This window comes from Mustela erminea, chromosome 18 (genome assembly GCF_009829155.1).
Source record: "Mustela erminea isolate mMusErm1 chromosome 18, mMusErm1.Pri, whole genome shotgun sequence".
In the NCBI taxonomy this organism is placed as follows: Eukaryota; Metazoa; Chordata; class Mammalia; order Carnivora; family Mustelidae; genus Mustela; species Mustela erminea.
In genome coordinates, this window is record NC_045631.1 from 55316473 (window position 1) to 55339005 (window position 22533).

At 57.7% G+C, this 22533-nt stretch overlaps 1 protein-coding gene across 4 annotated transcripts; it reads left to right on the forward strand.

Annotated features, from left to right (window-relative positions):
- Window positions 1–526: 526 nt before the first annotated feature.
- On the forward strand, window positions 527–18001 carry GPRC5C (G protein-coupled receptor class C group 5 member C). 4 transcript variants are annotated; one of them, XM_032319541.1, is made up of 5 exons: window positions 527–614; window positions 8390–9475; window positions 12056–12150; window positions 14307–14456; window positions 16105–18001. In XM_032319541.1, the coding sequence occupies exons 2-5, from the start codon at window positions 8422–8424 to the stop codon at window positions 16135–16137; spliced, it is 1332 nt and encodes a 443-aa protein (XP_032175432.1). In that variant the 5' UTR covers window positions 527–614; window positions 8390–8421; the 3' UTR covers window positions 16138–18001. The 4 variants fall into 4 exon arrangements, with proteins under 4 accessions (XP_032175432.1, XP_032175430.1, XP_032175433.1 ...); XM_032319539.1 differs by lacking the exon at window positions 527–614 and adding an exon at window positions 719–1955; XM_032319542.1 differs by lacking the exon at window positions 527–614 and adding an exon at window positions 2073–2349.
- The last annotated feature ends 4532 nt before the right edge of the window (window positions 18002–22533 follow it).

The window sequence follows — 22533 nt, forward strand, 5'->3', positions numbered from 1 at the left end:
TACCTGAAGGAGTTCCAGAAGCCGGAGAAGATGGGTTGGATCCAGAATGCTTTCACTCCCAGACCATTTCCCCTACACCCACCCTCGGCTCTCAGAATTGGCTTTTCACATATGCTAATGAGCGACCCTCCCTGCAAACTGATTTCAATACTTGCCTTGTTAATGAAAGCCACGAGTCAGTGGCCGGAGGGACTTACTGGCTCGCTTAGGGCTTGCCTTCCCCGCGGGGGCACCTGCCTACACACCCACAGGGGAGGGTCGGGAAGACGTGGGGGCAGGGGTGGACTTAGGGGAGGGGGACGTAGAGTAAGGCACAACTTTGCACCAGAAACGCGCTGTTCCTCTTAATATTTAAAAAGAACGGAAACAATTCAGTGATCACCGCACTTCCCAGACTTGCAAGCGACGGCAAGGCACAGGGAGGGAGGCGGGTTCTAGAAAACAGGGCCCCACCGCCGGCCCCGGCCGCTAAGCAAACAATCCCTCCTGGACTCCGAGAAGCCGGTGCGCGAGGGGAGGGGCAGGCCTGGGGTTTATCGCTCCGGCAGCTCCTGGTGATTCATTGAGTTTGACTCCTGCTTGTCGTAGATTGAGGCACACAAACAGCCCTAGAGGTACCCCTCCCCTTTCCCCGCGCCCTCCCCCCAACCTTGCCACCCCCCGAACCCGGGACCAGCCGCCTCCCCTCCCCGCCCCTCCCGAGGGCGCTCCAGGCTGTGCAAACACGCCCCGTCGCCCGCCCCGCCACCGGCTGGCTCCGACCGCGCGCTGCTGGCGATCCCCCAGGCAACTCGGCGTCACGAGAACCAGCACCCCGGAGACCCGGCGTCCTGCCCTCCCTCCCCGTCCCCTGGGCCCCGGCCAGACCCAACAACCTCTCCCTTCCCAGTGCGGAGCTTGCTAACTAGGCCCCGCTGGGCGCCCCCGGACCGCGCTGCCCACCTCCCGCAGAGCCCGCCAGCCCCAAGGGAAGGCGGCCGGAAAAAATCTCCTCTTGTTTACTGGGCCGGGGACGTCCCAAACTGGATTCGCTTCCCCAGTTTTGCGGTTCCCTTTCTGCTGATTCCTGGGGCTGGAGGGGAAAGGGTGGTAACTGGGGGATCCACCTCGGGGCAGAGGGTGGGGGTGGGGCGGAGGGTACTCGAACTCGTGGAAAAGTCCGCGGGCGGCTAGAGACCTGGACTCGGCGTTAGGGCCGATGCGTCCCTGAGCGCAGGGACCGCGGGGGCCGGGTTAAACACTGTACCTCGGGGAACATGACCGTGAAGGCTAATTAGGACAAGTCGGAACAGGGAACCGGGACGCGGGGAGGGGAGGGCTTGCTCAGAGTTGGACCGTGTCTGGGGCGGTCGCAGGAAATCCAGGCGCAGGGGAGTCAGGCCCGGGATGACGTTTGTTCACGGTTCCGAGTGGATCCCCGCCCCGCCCCGCCCACGGCGGTAGGGACGCTCGCGGTGCGCCCTCCGCACCCCCATGCACGTTTGGTGACCCAGGTGCCAGGGAAAGGCCGCGCGTATTAGAGGCGGACAGTCGGTGGGTGGTGTGTCCACGTGTGCAAGCTCGGGGAGGGGGCACAGAAGACGTGACAAAGACGGACTTTGTGTCCGAGTGTGCGCCTCGCTCTAGCCCAGAGCAGCGAACTGTGCCCAGCGAGTGTCCCTCACGGAAGGGCCAGGACGAAGGTGACGAAGAAGTGGCCGCCGCGCGTGTTCGTGTGTGCGCGCGCTGGGACATGCGGGGCGAGAGAGCCCGCCGGAGGGGTGTGCTGGGTTGCACCCCAAACCGCTTTCCGGAGGGAAAGCCGAATCCTGAAAGTGAGCGCGCGTGAGTGCGCGTGAGTGCGCGCGCCCGCGTGCGGGGGCGTGGCAGTAAACAGCAACAACACTCAGGCCAGCTCCGCCAGTAACTCCGAGCTCCCTCCCCGGCCGGAAAGTACGCCTCGCCGGAGCCTGGAGGTGAGTCGGCGGGGGGAGGGCCCGGCGGGCTTTGTTGCTGTGCAAACGGATTGCACATACCTGGAGCGCCGCGGCCGCGCGATAAGCGCCTGAATGGAGGTGATGTCACGGTGATGCAGGCGCCGGCCCACCCTCTGCCAGAGAAAGGAGCGGAGTGCGGGGAGAGGCCAGCGCCCGAAGGAGCGACTGAGTGCGGCCGGCCCGGCCCCGGTTCCCGGGAGAGGCAGGCCCTGCGCCCCGAGCCCCCGCCCGGGCCCCGCCACCCCAGGCCGGGGCTGCGTCTGGCTCCGCTCCCTCCGCCGAGCCCCTCTCACCCCACTCGCGCTCCGCTTGGGGCTGGAGGTGGCCCCAAACGCCGCGCGGCGGGCGGCGGGCGGCGGGCGGCGCGTCCCAGGTAAGGGCTGCTGCCTCCCGCTCCGCCCTCCGCTCCGCTGCCCGGAAGAGCCCGGTCGGGCCGGCGGGCCGTGGGCGAGGGCAGAAGCCAGAGGGTGGAAGACCGGGGCGCGGGGGACGCTGCGCCAACTCCGCTCGGTCGCAGAAACTTTCCAAACCGGCGCAGGCTGGGGACCAGGGGTGGGGGAAGCCCGGCGCTGTCCCGAACTCCACAGTCGCTGCCCCCTCCACTCCCGCGGCCCTTTGCGTGAGTCCACGGTCAGCACTGACTGGTGGGGCGGCCTCCTCTCCGGTGCCCGGGGATGGGGAGGGCAGGTTTCTGTGGCCTAAGGGAATGCGGGAGACAGGATGGGTCCCTGCTCCCCAGGCGAGGGGAGCGCCGGTGCAGACCGCAGGAGTGAGTAGGGAAATTCTCAGAATCTTGTATAAAGTTTGGAATCAGACCATTAAGGAGCCCCTATTTCTGGCAGCTAGGATCCTAGATCCCTGCTCCCCTCTCCTACCTGCTAGGGCTTTTCAGGGAGGAGGGAGGGGGCTTGCAGCCGCAGGGCTTGGGGGTAGGGCCCCTCCATCCCTCAAGCCCGCAGTTTTACACCCCAGAAAAGCTGATCATTTCAAAGCTGCACGATCTTGGTCCTACAGCACAGGGATCAGAATGTGTCAAAATAGGGTTCTGGGCTCTTGGAGGTCCCCACCTTGTCTTCCTGTGTGTGTGGGGGGGGGGTGCGGGGCGCATTCCGGAGTGGCATTCCACAGCAGACCCTTGGATTGAAGACTTCCACCTTTCAGAATTCTCAGGAAATTTTGGCCCAAAGGTCCACTTAATGTGGAGGTCTAGGCTGAGGTTTTCAGAAGCCTCTCCCTCCCCAGCCTGGATACCTCAGTACCTCCTAGCAAGGCATCTCTGATCCCTTTTATCTGTGGGTTTTGTCTCCAGAGCCCCCTGGACAGGAGTAAGGTGATAGAACTTCAGGGAGGGGAGGTGGGATGGGGGAGAAGGGAAGGAGATGGGAGGGCTGTTGCGGGTCCATCCATCTGTCCTGATAGGCTGCTGAGTGCTGGCAGATGAGCAAGGAGGATGCTCCGTGGTGTCCCTGGGTGAGCCTAGGTGCCTTTGAGAGGGGGCTGTTGGGGGTCACGGCACCCTTAAATGTAACCACAGGCTGCGTGTCTATATCTTACTCTGTCCTTGAGCCTGGGAGATCCAGAACAGGGCGGCGCTGTGAAGCCCTTAGTACCTTCTTCGGGATGGTCTCCTGTGCCCTAAAGGTTCTCAGGTTCTGGTGTGAATGGCAGGGTTGAAGCGGAGGTTGTTCTGGAAAGGTGAGTGGGTCTGAGTGCCTCTGATCAAGCCAGTCAGGGCCCCCTGGGCCTCTGAACCCACCCCCTGCTGAGGCCTCTCTCCTCCCGTTGGAGAGAGAAACTGGGAGGAAGGGGATTCAGGAACTGGATTGGGCTGACTCAGACCAGAGCTGGGGGCTGAGTGGCTGAGCTGCGGAGAGGCTGATTTCAGAGGTGATTAAAAATATTTGTATGACTGATTCCAAGGAGGTGAAGCAAAAGGGCCCCTTTGTCCAGGAAATAATCTGAGACTGGGCTGTGCTGCCGCGGTGGAGAGGGAGAAATTCGTGGGGCAGGAGGAGGTCCCCTCCTTGGTCCCACTGAGAACCTTGAAGCAGAAGATGTGACTCCAGACTGAAGAAGGCCGGGGAAAAGCGGGCACTGAGTCTGTTCTGCGAATGCTTTTTAAATGCCTACTCTGTTCAGGGTGCAGCTCTAGATGTTTGCAGGGAAGCTAAGATACACATGGCTTGTTCACTGCCCTCACACACCTTCCAGCCTGGTAGGGGAGGCCCTTGCGTAGAAGAGCCATCCAGGCCCAGAAGACAACCAGGAAGTGCAGGCTTTAGGGACCTGCAGGACGGAGAGCTTCTCAGCAGAGCTGGGTCCATCTCTGCAGTGCTTTTCCCTTTTGCCCCTGCCGTCATGTAAAAAGTGGCATGGGTTGACTGTTTGAATCTGCTTTCGTGGAGGTCAAAGGACCTCTTCTGAGCTTCCTTCTTTCTCTAAATCTGTTGGCCTCCACGGATCACTGCCCTAGGCTTGAGTAGGTGTATTCTTGTCTCCATACTGGCCCTTGCGTGTGCTGGTGTGCTGGGGGGAATAGAGAAATGGATTGTGTGGGGTGGGAATAGTTTGTTTCATCTGGGGCTGGTAAGTTTCAGGGCTGCTCAGCAAGCAGGGTACCGGGTCAGGAGGAGGAGCCACAGGAAATGATTCCTCTTTCCTCTCCCCACATTGGGGGGGCAGAGAGCTGTGAGGTTGCTGGATGCTGGGTAAAGGCGTGTACTTCTAAGAGCAAGATGGACGGAGAGGAGTAAGTGACCAGAAGGGTTGCAGAGCTAAATGGGACCTAGTTTGTTGGTGGGGTTTTTTTTCCCCCTTCATCATGACGTGGCTGTTAACCAGATTTGAACTTGTATTATGGGCTTTGGTATCCTTTTCCCCTCCTTCAGCCAGTCCTTAGATTTTATTTGGGAAATGATCTCTCCGATCTGGCCGTTATGGCTTTACTTTGGCCTCGATCTTTAAACGGGCGAATGTGTCCTCAACAAATCGATTGCCTGTGCATTTGGCCAGATTGAGATCTTAAAGCACAACCCTGGTTATTCCACGTTTGTGCAAAACACAGCTTTCGGTGGTTCCCCATTGCCTTTAGAATGATGCCCCCAACTCCCTCCCTGTAGCATTTCTAGTCTGTGTCTCCCCTTACAAACTTGGTTCATGCTTGATACAAGACTGAATAAAACGCTGTTGAACGGTCTTCTCCATTCTGTCTTTTCTGACCCTTTATCTGGAAAAGCTTCCACCTGGGTGTTCTTGGAGCACCTTTCCCTCCCCCAGAGGCAAATTCTTTTGTGTGGTACTTAACCATTTTCTCACACACCTACCTTATCTCTTGTACTGGATTTTAAAAACCATCAAGTCTTGGAGGAAAAACAAAACGGAAAAAAACACCAGCAAACAAACAAACCATCCAGTCGGGGACTGTATTTGTTCATCTTCGTTTCCCAGAGATCGGAGAGCGACTGGCCTTTGTCCCCTGCAAATGCACAGTAGATATTTTCTGATTGGGAAGCGGTGCCTGTTTCCAAACTGGCACCCAGAGCTGGGAGGGGGTAAAGTACTGGAAAATATGCAGATACCTGGGGGCTAAGTCAGGGTGGCCTTTCTCAGGGCGCACTGCCACATCTCCAACTCTACCATAAAGTTCTGGCTGCTTTGCTGTGAGCCCCAAACACCCAAGATGGGGTTGAATGCTTAGGAACCCCTAGCATGGAATCTGCAAATCACCTCTCTCCTTGGAGTGGATCGGTGTTCCTGCTTATCCATCAATCATCGACCCTTCTTTCTTTCCAGCACTTGTAAACACAGTTTATGCTTTATTGATCTGCGATTACACAGAGTCCCCTACGAAAGCTGATTTAAATCTCAGTGCAGGGGAAACGTGCTTTTGCTTTAGAACTGAGCTCTGACCATGCAGTTATTTGGAAACACAGTAAAGATGTTAGCTTATTAAGAGTTAATGATAGGTAGCACGGGGGTGAGGAGGAGCCAGCCTAACTGAAAAATGAAGGACCCGAGTGCATCTGGGTGACTCAGTTAAGCGCCTGCCTTCATCTCAGGTCATGATCCCAGGGTCCCAGGATCAGGCCCCACATCCAGCCCTCTGCCCCGTGGGGGGGGCTTGCTTCTCCCTCTCCCTCTGCCTGCTGCTCCCCCTACTTGTGCTCTCTCTTGCTCTCTCTGCCAAATAAATAGAAATCTTAAAGAAAAAGAAAAAAATGAACTAGCTGAGAAGGTCGAGATACCTACAGTGTTTTCAAGGGGTGCCTTGGGCCTGTGGGATATGTTAAAGGACTTTGAAAATTGATCTTTATTATGTAGATTCATTTAATTTTTGAGCTTTATTTTCTGTTATCTATAGCAGGTACTCTTCCACTTATCAGTGACAGAGAGACCGTTTCTGTTGACTGAGATTGAGGACTTTTGTTCACCTGTTAGAAATTAGGTAACTATGGGACGCCTGGGTGGCTCAGTTGGTTAAGCAGCTGCCTTCGGCTCAGGTCATGATCCCAGCGTCCTGGGATCGAGTCCCACATCGGGCTCCTTGCCCCGCAGGGAGCCTGCCTCTCCCTCTGACTCTGCCTGCCACTCTGCCTGTTCTCTCTCTCTCTCTGACAAATAAAAAAAAAAAAAAAAAAAAGAAATTAGGTAACTAGGAATGGTGAAAACTTCAGGGGGTAGACAGTATCACCACCCGGGAAGGAGGAAGGATGGAGGTGGGCAAGAGTCGGATCATGCCATTCCCTTGAGAGCCACTAGTGGTCACTATTGTCCTGGGCAGCTTGGTTGCCATCCTTTTTCTTTTTCTTTTTCTTTTTTTTTTTTAAGATTTTATCTATTTATTTGTCAGAGAGAGAGACAGAGTACAGGCAGGCGGAGTGCCAGGCAGAGGGAGAAGCAGGCTCCCTGCGGAACAAGGAGCCTGATGTGGGACTTGATCCCAGGACACTGGGATGACCATGACCATTGACCCAAGCCAAAGGCAGCCGCTTAACCGACGGAGCCACCCAGGTGTCCCGCTTGGTTGCTCTCTTTCTGGGGAGTTCTGGGGACCGAAGAAGGGAGAGAGGAGAAGAGGGTTTTTTCACTATTTACTTGAAGAAGGGGTGATATAATGTGCATATCTGCATTTCGCAGTATTTTTGAACTTGGCTGTTTAGAACATCGGAATTCTCTGTTCTCCAAGTAAATTTAAAACCTTTCACTAATTAGATATTTAATTTCTCTTAACCTGCCACATTCTTTTTTTTTTTTTTTACGATTTTTATTTATTTATTTGACAGAGAGGGAACACAAGCAGGGGGAGTGGGAGAGGGAGAAGGAGGCTTCCCGTTGAGCGGGGGGACCCCGACGTGGGACTTGGTGCCAGGATCCTGGGATCGTGACCTGAGCTGAAGGCAGATGCTTAACAACTGAGCCACCCAGGTGCCCAACCTGCCACATTCGTCACCTTCAATCCACAGAGGGCTAGCCCAGCTGGTGTTGAGGGCAGGGGTTCCGTTTTGTTTGCGGCTCACTAGCCACTCTAGAGCCGCTGTTGATGTTGGGACTAGTTGTCGGGACTGGTCCAATGAGTAGTACATAGAGTAACAGGGTACCTTCCTGGTGTGAATGAAAGATCTCTTTTTTTGCCTTCTAGCTACGATGCCTTCATGTCTTCCGTGACAATAAGTTCCTCTGGGCTTTGCATTGCCCTTCCCCATTCTTGGATTTAAAATGTTAATGCCTCATAGGAGGATTTTTGCATGAAGTCATTAACTCCCTAGCCGAGAAATTATTTTATCCTTGACTCCGACAACCAAGCTAGACAAAGAAGTCTGGGTTCCGAAGAGGAGAGCTGACGTGGGAAGTGGGCACATGAAGGGCAGACAAGGGAGGTGGTAGGGAGGAATCCGAGAGAACTGTCTCTCTCCATTTTTTCTGGCTGCAGGCCATGCCTTTCAGGGGGCTCGGAAGTCCGTGGTAGTGTGAATGAGCGCATGGTGGGTTGGGCATGGCCATGAGCATCACAGAGACGGAGTCTCAGGGCAGAGAGAAAGTGCAAAATGGGTGATAGGCTTGGTTTTGACCTGCTCTCAGACGTTGTCACCCTCAGCTCAAACGCAGGAGCTCAGGGAGTATTGGGGTCCTGGTTATGATAGGAGAGGGGGGAACCTGACAGTTCCGGGACAGGTTCTGTCTTTTCTATGACTAGGAACAGAGATGACAAATGGCCTTCATCTCATTTGCCTCTCTGGTCAGTGGATACGCTTCCCAGGAGTGCTGTGTCAAGAAGGATTCTGAAGCCTGGGGGGACAGCCTTGTGATCTGCTCCCGCTATGTGCCCTGGTTCAGGATCGGGGGAAACAAGTGACTTGTGTGTCCGAGTCTGGCCTTGGAGGACTGACTTTGCCTTTTCCCTCTCTTGTCTCTAGGGACCCAACCGGCGCCTGGCCTGGGCGCCAGGATGGCCGTCCCCAAAACCTTGCTGACGTGCCTAGGGCTGCCTCTCTTCCTGTCCGCCGGCACCCAGGCCCAGAACCACGTGCCGCCTGGCTGCAGCCCAGACCTCAACCCCCTCTACTACAACCTGTGTGACCGTTCCGGGGCTTGGGGCATCATCTTGGAGGCGGTGGCCGGGGCGGGAGTCGTCACCACTTTTGTCCTCACCATCATCCTCGTGGCCAGCCTCCCCTTCGTGCAGGACACCAAGAAGCGGAGTCTCCTGGGGACCCAGGTGTTCTTCCTGCTGGGGACCCTGGGCCTCTTTTGCCTCGTCTTCGCCTGCGTGGTGAAGCCCGACTTCTCCACCTGTGCCTCGCGGCGGTTCCTCTTCGGAGTCCTGTTCGCCATCTGCTTCTCCTGCCTGGTGGCACATGTCTTTGCCCTCAACTTTCTGGCCCGGAAAAACCACGGGCCGCGGGGCTGGGTGATCTTCGCGGTGGCGCTGCTGCTGACGCTCGTGGAGGTGATCATCAACACCGAGTGGCTGATCATTACGCTGGTGCGGGGGGGCGGCGGTGAGGGCGGCCCTCAGGGCAACGGCAGTGCGGCCTGGGCCGCGGCCTCCCCCTGCGCCATTGCCAACATGGACTTCGTCATGGCGCTCATCTATGTCATGCTGCTCCTGCTCTGTGCCTTCACCGGGGCCTGGCCGGCCCTGTGCGGCCGCTTTCGGCGCTGGCGGAAGCACGGCGTCTTCGTGCTGCTCACCACAGCCACGTCCATGGCCATATGGGTGGTGTGGATCGTCATGTACACCTACGGCAACCGGCAGCGCAACAGCCCCACCTGGGATGACCCCACGCTGGCCATCGCCCTCGCCGCCAACGCCTGGGCCTTTGTCCTCTTCTATGTCATCCCGGAGGTCTCCCAGGTGACCAAGGCCAGCCCGGAGCAGAGCTACCAGGGGGACATGTACCCTACCCGTGGCGTGGGCTACGAGACCATCCTGAAAGAGCAGAAGGGCCAGAGTATGTTTGTGGAGAACAAGGCATTCTCCATGGACGAGCCAGCCTCAGGTAGGCAGAGGGAGACTGTCCCTGGGTCCCCCATCGATCGTTCCACATCCTGGACGGCGGGACGGTCGGGGCTGGTCTCCTCAGCAGGATGGAAGGTTCTCGAATTATCGCTAGTTTTCTGCCTTAAAGTCTCTAAAAACCATTTTTTAAGGTGTCTTTTTTTTTTTTTTTTTTTTTCCCATCTCCTGTGGTTCATGAATAGATTATCACTGGAAAATTTCAAACACTACAGATGACCCCCTCCCCAGGCTCTCTCCCCGGTTTTATCCTGTTCTTTCCTGTCCTGTCCTTGGCCACCTCTGACTGATTCTTTACCAACACGGGCCTCTGTTTCCTCATCTGTAAAATGGGGATGATAATGGTTCCTGTTAAATCAGGCTCTTGCGAAGACTGAGTTAATGCTTGTGCCTGGCACTTGGAAATTATTCTAGGTGTATTAGCTATTAGCGGTCTGTATTCCTCTTTGACCATGATCACAACCACCCTTCCTGGACTTGTTTTTACATTGTGTACATATTCATAGTCTTAGCTTCCTTTAAAAGTCTTCTCTGTGAAGATTGTGTTCTTTTTTTTTTTTTTTAAGATTTATTTGTGTATTTTAGAGTGCGCCAGAGCACGCGCGCAAGCTACGGGATGGACAGAGGGAGGTGGGGGGGAGAAAGAGAGAAGCAGACGCCCTGCTAAGTGCAGAGCCCCACACAGGCCTCGATCTCACGACCCTGAGATCATGACCTGAGCCAAAATCAAGAGTTCGTTGGACGCTTAACCAACTGAGTCAGCCAGGTGCCCCAATTTTGTTCTTTTTAACAGAAGCACTGGGCCACATCCTGGTCTCAGCAGCACCCACTCTCCCCTGGCTTGTCCCCAAGCTCCTGTCCTGGCTCGTTGTGAATGGGATGGGGCTTTCCTGTTGGAGCCCAGCACTAAGGGCACCGGCCAGATGTACAGCCTCAGAGGGGTCAGGCCGAGGGCGTCCTGGAATTGGAAGAGGCAGGAACGGGTGAAGCTTCTGCAGCCTGTGCCAAGCCCCTGCCTTGGGAGCAGCTTGAGAAGCAGGCGGGCAGGGGTGGGGGGAAGGGGGAGGGGGGATCATTCTCTGGGACACTTGGCTGCCAGTTGAGCTCCTGGCTTCCAAAGGGAAGAGTATTTCTCTGACATTTTGTTAACTGTAAGGACCACTAGCATTTATTGAGCACCTACTATGCGCCATGTGCTGTACCTTTCCTGATGTGTCCTGTGGCGTGCTATCCTTAGCCAGCTGCCTACAGTACTCTTTGTCTGACAGGACTGGGAACTGGAGGACAGAAAGACGAGGACAGCCCCCTGACCCCAACCCCAGACTGGTCTGATCAGAATGTTTTGGGGGCTTAAGACTTCAGTTGCTTGGCTGTCCATCGCCAGCTCTGGAGTCTCTGCCTGGGGGCTGAGTCAGAGACAGGGAAAGTTCCAGAAGCAGAACTCCTTGCCTCTTCTCTACAAACTGAGATCCCCATTATTTCTGTTTTGGGGGGAAGGAGTGACCTTTGTCCTGTCCGGCACTTGATCTGTGATCTGCCCACTGGGGTAGCCCTGGGTCTGCATACAGAGCGGAACCAATTGAGTCGGGGCGGGGCTTGGGCACCCATATCTGCTCTCATCCTGGGTCTGGCCAGGAGGCCTTCATAGTACTCAGCCTTTGTCCTCTCAAGGCAAACATTTCTGGGGCTGTGAGGGTTTTTTTTCCTCCTTTTTTTTTTTTTTTTTTTTTCCTAAATGGAAAAATCAATCAAGTGGGCCTGGCACTTAGGAAGCTGGCCCTGTACAGTTGTGGTCCCTTGGAGCTGTGGGCCAGCAGCCTGCAGGAGACAGACATCCTTCCTCCTATCCTGCTCTCGGGCCCCAGGGGTTGGTCATCAGCTTTTCTCGGACACCCTGGGAACCCCAGCAGGGTAGAACAGATCAGGACACCAACATACCCGAAGGCATGGCGAGGTATTCTTGGAGCTGAAAATAGTTCTGGAAACTTGCCAGGGTGCCACAGGACAGGATGCGTGTACATTCGTTCCTCCTGGTGGGGCTCTGGGTTGCGGGGTCCTGGCGGATCAGCAGCCAGCTGTGCCCTGGGATGACATGAGGAGTCCCAGCCTGTGGGGTGTCCGCTCCGTGTACCCTAGCCTCTGGCAGCTAGCCTGCGTTGGTGGAGGCCAAAGCTGGAGCCTGGCCACCTTGGAAGGCAGCCGAAGACCCATGTGCCCCTCTTGGCCTCTGGCCCCGGAGGGCGGATGGGGATATGAAGGTTGCTGACAGGAGCATTTTTCTTTGCTGAAAGCCAGGGGTGGGGGGGTTCCTCCCAGTGCAGGAAAGCCCAAGCGGAAGGCGGGCAGTGGCAGCTCTTCTTGACCCCTGACAAAGGCATGCTGGTCTCTGGAGGGGACCCCCCACCTGCAGCTACCCCTCCCACCAGGTGGGCCACCCCTGGCCAGGCTTCCCCCTTGGGTCAGATGTTATCCCAGGGAAGGTGAGCCACTCTTCCTCTCCATGCCCCCTGGGGAGCCCTGCCTGAGAGTCCACTCTCCAAACCATTCCTGTGTCTCTTTGCAGCTAAGAGACCGGTGTCACCATACAGTGGGTACAACGGGCAGCTGCTGACCAGCGTGTACCAGCCCACCGAGATGGCCCTGATGCACAAAGGCCCGGTGAGTGTGGCCCCAGCGGCGCCCAGCCTGAGCCGGCCAGTAGGGAGGGTGCAGAGGCCATGTGGCCAGTTGCCGGCTGGGACGGGAGGTGATGGGGACAAGGCAGGCTTCTCCTTCTGGTGCGTCGGCTTTAGGGAGCGGAGCCCCTTGGCTCCTAATGCCCTTTTCCTGGAGTTGATGTAGACACTGCCTTCAGTGGCACTGCAGGGGGACCTGCCCTATGTCCCTGGGCATCCCACAAGGACCTTGGCCCGGCCCCAGGCTGCAGAGAAAGCAGAACAGTCCTCCTTGAGCTGGTGGGAGATGCCTGCGTTACCCTAAGGAGCTTAGGGAGGGACAAAGGAAGGTCTCAGCCAGGTAGGGAGGTGGCGTTCCTTAGTGCCCCCAAAGGCACAGAGGACCAGAAAACAGGTCTGGGTAAGTACTTCTCAGCTACAGCTGTCCCAAGAGGGCCTTGGCTCCCCTCCCCCCACAAGCAGGCGGCGGCAGCCCTCGACCTCATACCTCCCCTGGGTTCTGGAAACCAGATGCTCCATTAGCCAGTGGGGGGTGGGAACAGGAAGACAGCGGCTTAGAGTCTCACTCACTCCATATATGTTCCTCCCCCTGGGCTGGCAGTCACTGTGGGGAGAGGTCAGTGACCTGCCTTGGCAAGACGCTGGGAACAGGAAGCCAGGGAGATCAGCCGGTGGTGTTCTCACCCCCCTCCGTGCCGTGAGCCCCAGGGCAGCGCAGCGTGCAAAGAATATGTGAAACTCCAGCTCCAGCCCCTTCCTTTCTCCGAGCTGAGGCAAGGAGTCTCTGAAGGATGGAAGCAGGGTCTGCTGGTCCCAGCCACTCCGGCTGTGAACCACTCCCCCCGACCCCCAGCTCCCCAGGATCCTTCCTCCAGCAGCTGTCCCAGCTTGGCCACCCCTTAGTCGCCCTGGCACACTGAGTCCTGCTTCCCCGGTGGTTGGGGATCGGGGCGAACAGGGATGTTTTATCTGACATGGTGATTCTCACAACGTGGTCCCCAGTGCCCCCCACCTCAGCATTACCATCACCTGGGAACTTGCTGAAAAGGCAGATTGCGCGGAGTGAGGGGTGCGATGCTGATGGTTAGCATCTCTTCGTGGCATCATGGTGACAGCTTGGAGTCTGCCCGGATGGGAGTTAACCACCCAGAGAGATGAGCAAAGACTACAGATGGGGGCTCCCCTCCCCCACTTAAACACTGACCTGGCCCCCACTGGGTGGAGCCTGATTGGGTGTGACAGCGGGGGGCCCCAACCAGGTGCCCAGGTGATTCTGAGGCACAGTGATTTTGAGGCTCACCCGCCTAGATGTTCTGGGAGCTTCCAGGGGCCCGTCAGCCGGGGATTGTAAACCAGTGGGAGGGCCTCCCGGGTCTGATTCCACCAAAGGCAGCTTGGGGCTCTGGAGTAGCAGGGGTTAGGGATAAGGCAGGTGGGCTAGGAGTTTACCTTCCTTCCAGGGCAGGCGTTGGGACGGGTGCCTCTGGACCCTCCCCTCCCCCTGACAGCCATCTCTCGCCCACCCAGGAGCCAGACCCCTGCAGCTCTAGCTGGCTTCCAGGCAGAGAATTTGGGCCTTAAGTCTCTACATTGGACTAGCCTGTTCAGGCTTCAAAATCAGAAACAGGGACACGCCCACGACCTGCCGGCTGTCCTCGGCCAGGCAGACCGGCCACCCTGATGCCACTGGGTGTCACCTCCTGCCACTTGAGGGCTCAGCGAAGAAGGGAGCCTGGGAGCAGTGGCCACTCAGTGCGGTTCACTCTGCACTGGGCCCCAGGACTTGCCCCAGAAACTGGGAGCAAGAGGCAGGAGGCTTGAGAAGAGGTTGGATCCTTCTGAAAACAGCGACGCCCCGGGGGCCATCAGCGGTGACCGGAGGCCTCTTCCCATGCCTCGTGGCCGGGCACTCTGCGGGGTGAGGGCAGGGGTTCCAGGTCAGAGGCCAGTCCCTCTGTTTGCAGCGGTGGAGTCCCCCATCCCATGCCGCCGCTGGGGCCCTGCTGGGGGGCAGTGGCGGGTTGGGGGGGGGTTGCAGGGAGGGAGGGGAGCTGGCCGGCACAGCCCTGCAGGAAGCAGAGTGTGTGCGCGTCCGCCCTGGCGGAAGCGGGCTGTGAGACCGCCTGTCCTTCCTTTCAGTCCGAAGGAGCTTACGACGTCATCCTCCCACGAGCCACCGCCAACAGCCAGGTGACGGGCAGTGCCAACTCCACCCTGAGGGCCGAGGACATGTACGCCGCCCAGAGCCACCAGGCAGCCACCCCGCTGAGAGACGGCAAGAACTCCCAGGTCTTTAGAAACCCCTATGTGTGGGACTGAGTCGGCGGCCAGGTGGAGGCAGGCAGATCTGGGGAGGGCCCCTGGGACGGGCCCCTGGGAGAGGAGCCCAGAGCTCTCCTGCGGCCCCTGCCCCCTCAGTGGCTCAGAGCTGGGAAGGCCATCCCTGTCCGCCAGGGTCTGGGTGGGTGTCCCCGGCCCCCCCTCTCCCCCACTCCTCAGTGTCTGTGGGGCTGAGGACCCAGCCCTGGCTTCGTGCTCCAGCCAGCCAGTGTTCTTGGGGTGGTGGCCGGTCAGTGCCAACATTTTCTGGAGTCTTCGGAGAGATTCCTGCAACCTCGAGAGATTTCTCAGGCGCGTCTGTCCTGGGTCTTGCTCCTCTGTGAGGAGCAAGGGTGCCTAATAAACACGTTTTTGCTTTACGAGCCCTTCCTCTGGGAATGTCGTTGTTGACCCCGGGCTCTCTGCCCCTGAGGAGCCACCGCCTCCCTCTGAATCCAGCTCACGTGAAGGCCGCTGCTGCTGTTTCCTTCCAGGCAGTTCAGGAGCTGACACCTGCCCGCAGGGAAGGAGTTTTCAGCTGAGCCTGTGTGTTGTGTCGTGTGGCGTCGCGTGCATCAGAATGGACTCCGGGCCCAGCGCCTGTCCAGGGTCTAGTCCAGCATCTGGGCTTAGCTGAGATCAGGCAGCTTTCCTTGGGGACCCCGCCTCCCCCAGCCCTGCACGGGGCCAGAGGGGGAGGGCAGACCCACCACCACCACCGGGCAGCTCTGCGGAGGGTTTATGTAAGGGAAGGCGCACCAGCTTCAGACCCTCTTAGGCGGGGATGGCCATTCATGTGCTCCAGGGGATGCGGTGGAGAGCGGCCGGCCTGTGCCTTTAGATTGTGCTGTGCTGAGCACGGTGGGAGCGGATGGCTCAGAAAGCCCCGGCACCTGTTTACAAAGTGGGTTTCCAAAGGTGGAAAGGGTCGGCCGGTTCCGGTTGGTTTCATTCCTGGGCAGTTATTAACATGTCCTCTGGCCGAGTCCTTTATGATAAACAAGGCCTTTCCACATCAGCTCATTTTAAACCTCTTGGCTGCCAAGAAGGGGGACAGGACAGCCCTCTGTCCTCTCTACAGAGTCAGAATCCCAGAACTGTGCCATTTTAGGGTTGGACGTGGCCTTATTGGCAAGGCAGGGGTGTTCCTCTCCTGGCCCCTGTCACAGGTAACCAAACAGACCCACTGAGGCCACACAGCCTCTAGAGGTGGCGAACACTGGCCAGGTTTTCTGGAGCTCTGTCTTCCAAGGCCCACCCTGGGACCAAGCCAGTGGCTTGGGCTTGGATCAGCAGCCGCGCTCTGACCCTTGGACACCGGCTCCAGGCTTTGCGAAAGGGGCTGCCAAGCCCGCCCCTCCCGAGCTTGGGAATGTTTCTCCCCAACGAGTCAGAAGCTATTTTCTGACACCGGTCTTAGGGAAAAAAAAAAAATGTCTCTGTTGGAAGGGAGAGAAAGGTTGCCGGAAGAAAAACAAATTTCTCCCAGAGTTTCCCTTCTATGTCAGATCGCACCGGCCCCGCTGGGACTCAGGCACTGTTTTTAGTAGAAGCCGGAGCTTGGGCCCCCCCAGGCGGTAGGGTCCCCTTTGACTCTTGTTCTTTCTGGTTACTTTAGGCTCAGTCCCCGCAAAATAAAACGAGATGGTAGAAGCCCTCTTCCCTGAACCACACGTCGTCCTGATGTCCTCGTACCTCTGTCCGGGTTGGGCAGGGCCCAGCACCTTTCCCTTGTCACTGGAACTGGGAGGGACCGGAGGCCACCAACAGGAAGCAGAGGACTGAGTGGGGGCCTGTGAAGCCCCGAGGTGTGTGGCTGGGGCCCCAGGGCCAGTCCCTTTGCTGCCGAGCCCGCCTCTCCTGACCCCCCACGTGACTGAGGCCACAAGGATCTACAGAACTGCCCAGCCCGGCTCCGTCCCCTCTCGACGCCCTTCCCCCAGTCACAGCCCGTGTGTCCCCACGCTGTGGTTCTCCAGATGGCCATCCTCAGATGCCCTGTCTTCACACCACGGGCCTTCCTGGCTGTCTTGGTGTCCAGCGTCAGCCTGCCCCGCCTGCGCCTGGGTGTTTGGAGCCAAGCCCTGGCGGAAGTGGGCTTTCTCTCATCAGGGCTCCCTGTCACCACCTGGACTGAGGAAGGCCCCGGAGCAGGGCCGGAGCTCAGCCTGAGGCCTGGGCAGGGACCGCTCCTCTTCGTGGCCTGTGGGTGGTGGATCCGAGCCCCTTTGGTGCTGCTTCTCTTACGCGCCCTCCTGCGCCATGGCCCCGTGCCCTCCCCACCTGCAGTGAGCTGGGGCCCACCGAGACATGGGGGTGGGGGGCGGTGCTGGGCTGCATCCTCAGGGGCCAGCTGGGAGTCTGGATCATACGGGCCGGGGTCTCAGCTGCTCAGAACTGGGACTCGTGCCATGTCCTGCTGGGCAGATGCACAGATTCCCGCCTCCCCTTGGGCACCCCAAACGTGCTGGCACTCTTCCTCTCCCACGACATGCTCCAGAGGGTCCTGACGGCCACCCAGGGAAGTGGGGGGCATCTTTCAGGACCTGGTGATGGTGGCAGCAAGGACGGAGATGTGCACAGCTCCAGACTGAACGGGAACGAGGTCTCTCTAGCATCGTCTCCTGGTTTTGTCCTGCGCTCGGGTACCAGGCAGAGCTGGCTGGTCCAAGGGGGCCTCCCCAGGCATGAGCATGTCTGTGCTCAGTGCAGAGACTTCGCGGGGTGCCCAGGGTGGGGGGAGAGAACAAGAGCAGGGCCCAGCCTCGCTCTGGTCAGCCCACAGCTCTCCAGTGCCACCCTCGGGCCCCCAGCAGCCTGTGCCTTTGTTACTGGAATATTTTTCCAGAGTAAAAATTGGGCTAACAGGCCCTGCAGAGAGAGTAGGGCTGTACAGCTGCCTGTGACAGCTCCCCCCGCCACCCCACCCACGCCCCCTCTGTCACTACCATTGACCGATCGTGCTCTGGTTGCTCAGCTCCTGGAACAGAGTATTACTTCCTTCTATTGGAGAGGAAGAGGGAGTTCTTGGGCACTTCAGACTTTTCTTGATCTAGGGTAGTGGCCCCAAGATCTCTTCCAGTGAATAAAGGCACTGTCTTGCTTTTTGAAGTGACAGTCTCACGGGAGTCTGGGCCCCCACCAGACGGCCTCGAAGAGCAGCTTGCAGTGAATGTGGGTTTGTTCATTGACCGAGTACACCGGGGATCTGGGTGTTGGCTTGGGGAGGATGGGCTCCTGAAAGCTGCAGGCCACCCTGGCTCCGGGGACACCCAGTGGCCCTGCTCCCTCCAGACCTTGGCCAAGTGGAGAAGACAGGTGTGTTTTTAGGAGAGAGCTGCCTTTCCCCAGGTGGTCCAGCCGTATCACAAATGAGCCTGGGATGGAAGAAAACGAAAAGAGGTTGGAACAGCACCTTAGTAAATTTCACAGTCAAGCCGTTCAGCTCAGAGTAATTTGGACGGTAACTGCTCAGAATTAAAGGATGTTATTCTCTTGTTTCTGAGGAATTCCTATCACAGAATCCCCATGTGTTCACAGAGAATGTTTCTGGGATTTGATACATATTTTTAACCTAGTCTCTCCCTTCTAGACCAACAAAGACAGATTCCAACTTTTTCTGGGTTGGGGATTTATTCTAAGGGAGGAAACCAAGCCTCCAAAAATAGGCAAGCTTTGTGCCTGTACCCCTCCCCCTGCACCCCTCCCCCAAGGTCTGGGAATGGAGGATGGGTTAAGAGAGGAGGACAGCCCCTATTACAGTTCTGCTGCTGCCTGGTGTGCTGAGTGCCATACTGGGCCCGTGGGAAGGCAGATGGGGCCAGGGGAATGATCACTACTTCCCCAGAGGACCTGCCAAGGGCCACACCCAGTATTCCCCTTTCCACTGGTGTTCACACCTCCCGTAAGAGCTAGAAATGAGAGCAGCAAGAAACCGGTGAAGTGACTTGCCTGGGGCCATGCCCTCCAACCCTTTCTCCAGCACCACAGGGTTTGCAGAGATCAGGCTCAGGTGCAAGTGACCCGATTTTGTTTCCTGTCTGCTGTGTGCCTTCTAGGCCCTCCCGGAAGCTGCAGCCCCCGCTTCACACAGCCCCATGAATTATTTAGATCTCTTCCAGCTGGGTAATGGTCTGACCTCATCCTCCTCCTCGGGCTGAGGGCGAGGCTCTGACCTTCCTCTCCTTTTAGAAGGGATATTGACAGATGAAGGCTGGCGGGTGGTGGGTCCCTCTGTGGGCTGTGGGTGACTGAAAGGTAAGGGAACGAAGTGAGGACCAGAAACCAGCTGCCCTTTTAGCAGGAGGTTCTGCAGGGAGAGCATGACCTAGGAATCCCAACAACAGGTTCGGGTCCCAACTCGTGCTTACTAGCTTTGTGACCTTGGGCCGCTCAGTTTCCTCCCCTGTAAAATACGATCACTAACACCCTGAGTTCATATTTAGTGTCTAGTTCCTCAGGGTCACTCCATGAAAGTCACAGTTTCATGAAGCTAGCTGTCCAGTGTTTTCTGCCCAGACACTGCTTTCAGGGCCAGATTTCACTGGGTTCTGCCCTCTGGAGAGGACTCCTTTTCTCTGTTGTCCCTCATGCATGAGGTCCCCAGAGTGGTAGGATAACAGATTGCCAGGATTGGGAGGGGGTGCTAAGGAGAGGGACAGACACTGACTGGCAGGGGTTGACCATCAAGATGCTAAGAGGGTCACCTGGGGCACAGGAAGTCAAGAAACCAGGTTGAAGAGGGGGTCTTGAACTGCCTTCAGTGGACAGGACATACTGAGTTCCTGCTCTGGGGACAGAGAGAAGCAGTATCTGGTCCCTGCCCTCTGGGGGTTAGGAGCCTAACTCTTCCTTCGCGCAGGTCAGACCCAAGGGCTGACGTGGACAGGGTGATACTGGGCTCCCTCCTGGATCCACACGGTTAGCATCCCACTTCACCAACACCCCCGCTCCCCCCGCCCCCGGCTTCTCAGGTGGGACCTAGTTCTTACTGACTCCTCTGACAAGCTTTACTCATCTGTAAGTTGCAACCTGAGGCCCAGCTGTGCACAAGCCCTGGAATTGGGACCCCGGAGCACAGGCTGTGCTGAGAATGAGCCCTCACGGCCTGGATTCAAGGTCTGGCGCAGAGCTGGGTGGGTGCAGAGGCGCTGGGAGCCCAGATCCTAGCAGCTCAACCGTCGCACCCCGGGCCTCTCCGAGCCAAGGCCCCGGGGCGCCCCGGGAGCACGAAGAGGTCGGCTTCAGCATCCGACGTCGCAGGTTTTACGGAGTCCCTAACCCAGCGCTCCAGCCGTCGCCCAGCCCTCTCCAGGCGCAGCACGCGCATCCCCGACTCCCTCCCGCGCCTGCCCACCCAACCCACCTTCCCCCACGCACCTAGGGGCCTGGGATGTCGGGGTGGGGACCGACTCCAGGATCCGGCGTCACTCCGAGGGGCCCCGCCCCTAGCTGCCGGCCAACCCGAGGCCGCCTCCTGCGCCCCGCCCTGCCATCCCTGCAACCTGATCCCCGCCACCCCGAGGAGCCGGCCCCGACCGGCTGGCTCCGCTTCCGGCCCGCTGGGTGTTGGTGGTAGCGCAGCTGCCTGCCCAGCCTGAGGCCAAGTAGAGACCCTCTGCTTCCGCTCTACCTACCCACACCCCGGGGGGTGGGGCGGATCACCGTCCCCTGTGACCTTTTTCCTGTTCCCTCCCGGGCTGTGAGCCCCAGACCCAGGCCAATACCGATAGCGTTCATTCCCATGTCTCTGGGCCCCACACCCAGCAGGGGGCCCAGGCAAGTGCCTTTGTGCCCAAGGGGATCACTATGCTTGCGTGTGTGGGTGCAATGGGGCGGGCCTGCGGGGAGCCCCAGCGCTACCTTGAGTCTGCCTCTAGGACAGGGCCCCTCAGTCCACTGACATTGGGCCTGGATCATTCTTTGTGCTGGGGTCATCCCGTGCGCTGTCAGAGCTGAACAGCCTTCCTGGCCTCCCATTTACTAGATACTCAGTAGCAACGCCCTCCCCTTAGGGGAGACAATGAATAATGGCCCCAGACATTGATGATGTTGTGATGCTGTTCCCCTTCACAGCCGGTTTACAGCTGCCTGGGGCCAGCCTGGGGACTGTGACCTTTAGCCTGACAACATTTGGGCAGCATGTGACTGGCCAGCTCCTCTCACTGTGCAAACAGCTTCTGGTCTCCTGGCCTGTCGTGGGTGCTGAGCGGAGCCCTGGGACGGAGAAACTTGGGAGTTTTTCTGTCCTCGGCAGTCAGTGTCATTGTGTTAGAGGTTAAAGGGACACTTAGTAGTCAGGGCCAGGGTCCCCAACAAGAAAGCAAAAAAGCGGGGACAGCTAAGACCAAACCGCACCAGCATCCTGTTTCACAGCTTAGGGCCTGAGAGCATCCTGTCCCAGAGTCTGCAGGAGTCACTTTTGCAAAACATCCTGAAACAAAACAATGAACCATAAAATGTGGGTCAGTATCACAAGCTGATCGTCTTCAGATGTCAGCCCCAAAGACCAGCCACACGTGAACAACAACCAATTAGGGAGACAGGTGCATGATAGAAGCCCTGATTGGCACACCTTAGCGGCCAAGCCACCCAGGATGCTCAAGATAGTTCCTCACAAGAGTTTATAAATTTGAACACCAAACCGGCAACTTTTAGGGTCCCCTCCCTCTCCAGGAGCTTTGTACGATCACTCAGTAAACTCTGCCTCACTGCCCATCACTCTACCTCTTCATCCTTCGAAGAGGCGTGACCAAAAACCACGACAGTAAGGGAACAAAAATCCTGTAACAGTTGGGCACCGGAAAGAGACATGTGTGTCCATCGGGCAGGCTCCGGGGTTAGGGGATCAGAGGTGGGGAAGGAGGTGCAGTGAGCTGAGGCCACCAACAGAGCCCACGGGCTGTCAGGTGGGAGGGTTAGGGGAGCATCCTGGCCAACTGGGGGTCAGATATGGACACCTTGGGGCCAACCAGACCTAGCAGGGCTCCGTCCCTGTTCTTTCTTTCCTTAGGGGAGGTAAAAACCAGGTACACACCCACACACGGAGCTAAGGGGTAGGGGAGCAGGGTTTTGGAGAAGGACAAAAAAAAGTGAACCAGTCCCAGCTGGAGAAGATTCCATCTCATCCTTAACCAGGGCTGTTTGGGGTGAGGATCGTAGGCAGGTGGAAAGTGGGGGGGGGGGGCTAGATGCCGTTGGCCTCACCGCCATCCCCCACCCTCACCGCACAGGCCAAGAAGGATTTTCCAAAGGATCCAATTCCCTGCTTAAAGGGGAAGGTTTTAACAGTGCCCCCTCCCCCTGGACATTCATATTTACCTGCATTCGCACAGAGTCCAAAGACACCCCAACAGGTCGAAGAGGAGGGGGTGGGTCCCTGGGGCCAGGCCGATGGGGGTCATGAAGACATTTCAACTGTTTTCTTTCTCCCTCCTTCCTTCCTCTTCCTCTCTCCTTTTCCATGAAAATCAAGTACCTATTTTTTAAAAAATTGATCTGAAAATTGATCTGCCCCCGCCCCCAGCCCACCAGCGTTATAACCGTTATAACCGCCAGCCCTTCAGGAAGGCCAGACCCCAGCAGGGCCAGGCCACACCTCTCGCTCTGCTCCCTCCGAGAAAGACAGGCAGCTTTCCCCCTGCCAAGTTTCTTCCAGTGCATTCTGCCCTTGGGAGGACTTCGGAGGAGGCTGAAGATGGAGGGCCTCGGGGAGAGTGTGTTTGTTGCATGTAGGGGCGTGGGACCCCCCAACGCCCACTGCCCATCCCAGCCTAACTAAAACCTGCAGTTTTGAGAAGACTGACTTAGATGTGTGCCTACGGAACCCGCCGGCGGGCTGACGCCGCTCTCGAGGTTTCTGTGGGAGCGGCTCGGCGTTAGAAAGCACGGGGTGTCCCTCAGGGCAGAGAGTACAGTGGAGAATGACATTCGACCCATTCATTCACTCTCTCATCGGTTCTTCACCAGCATTCATTAAAAGCTGTTCCCACCATGTCATTAACATCAGTCCCCACCCTGAACTCTGGCACACAGTTCTCCGTCCCCC

What these genes read in the sequence shown, in the direction of transcription:
- GPRC5C (XM_032319541.1), top strand. Translation starts at nt 8,422, where the DNA reads ATGGCCGTCCCCAAAACCTTGCTGACGTGCCTAGGGCTGCCTCTCTTC. An exon ending in CATGGACGAGCCAGCCTCAG is followed by an intron (nt 9,476 to 12,055) that starts GTAGGCAGAGGG and finishes GTCTCTTTGCAG; the next exon opens with CTAAGAGACCGGTGTCACCA. An exon ending in CCCTGATGCACAAAGGCCCG is followed by an intron (nt 12,151 to 14,306) that starts GTGAGTGTGGCC and finishes CCTTCCTTTCAG; the next exon opens with TCCGAAGGAGCTTACGACGT.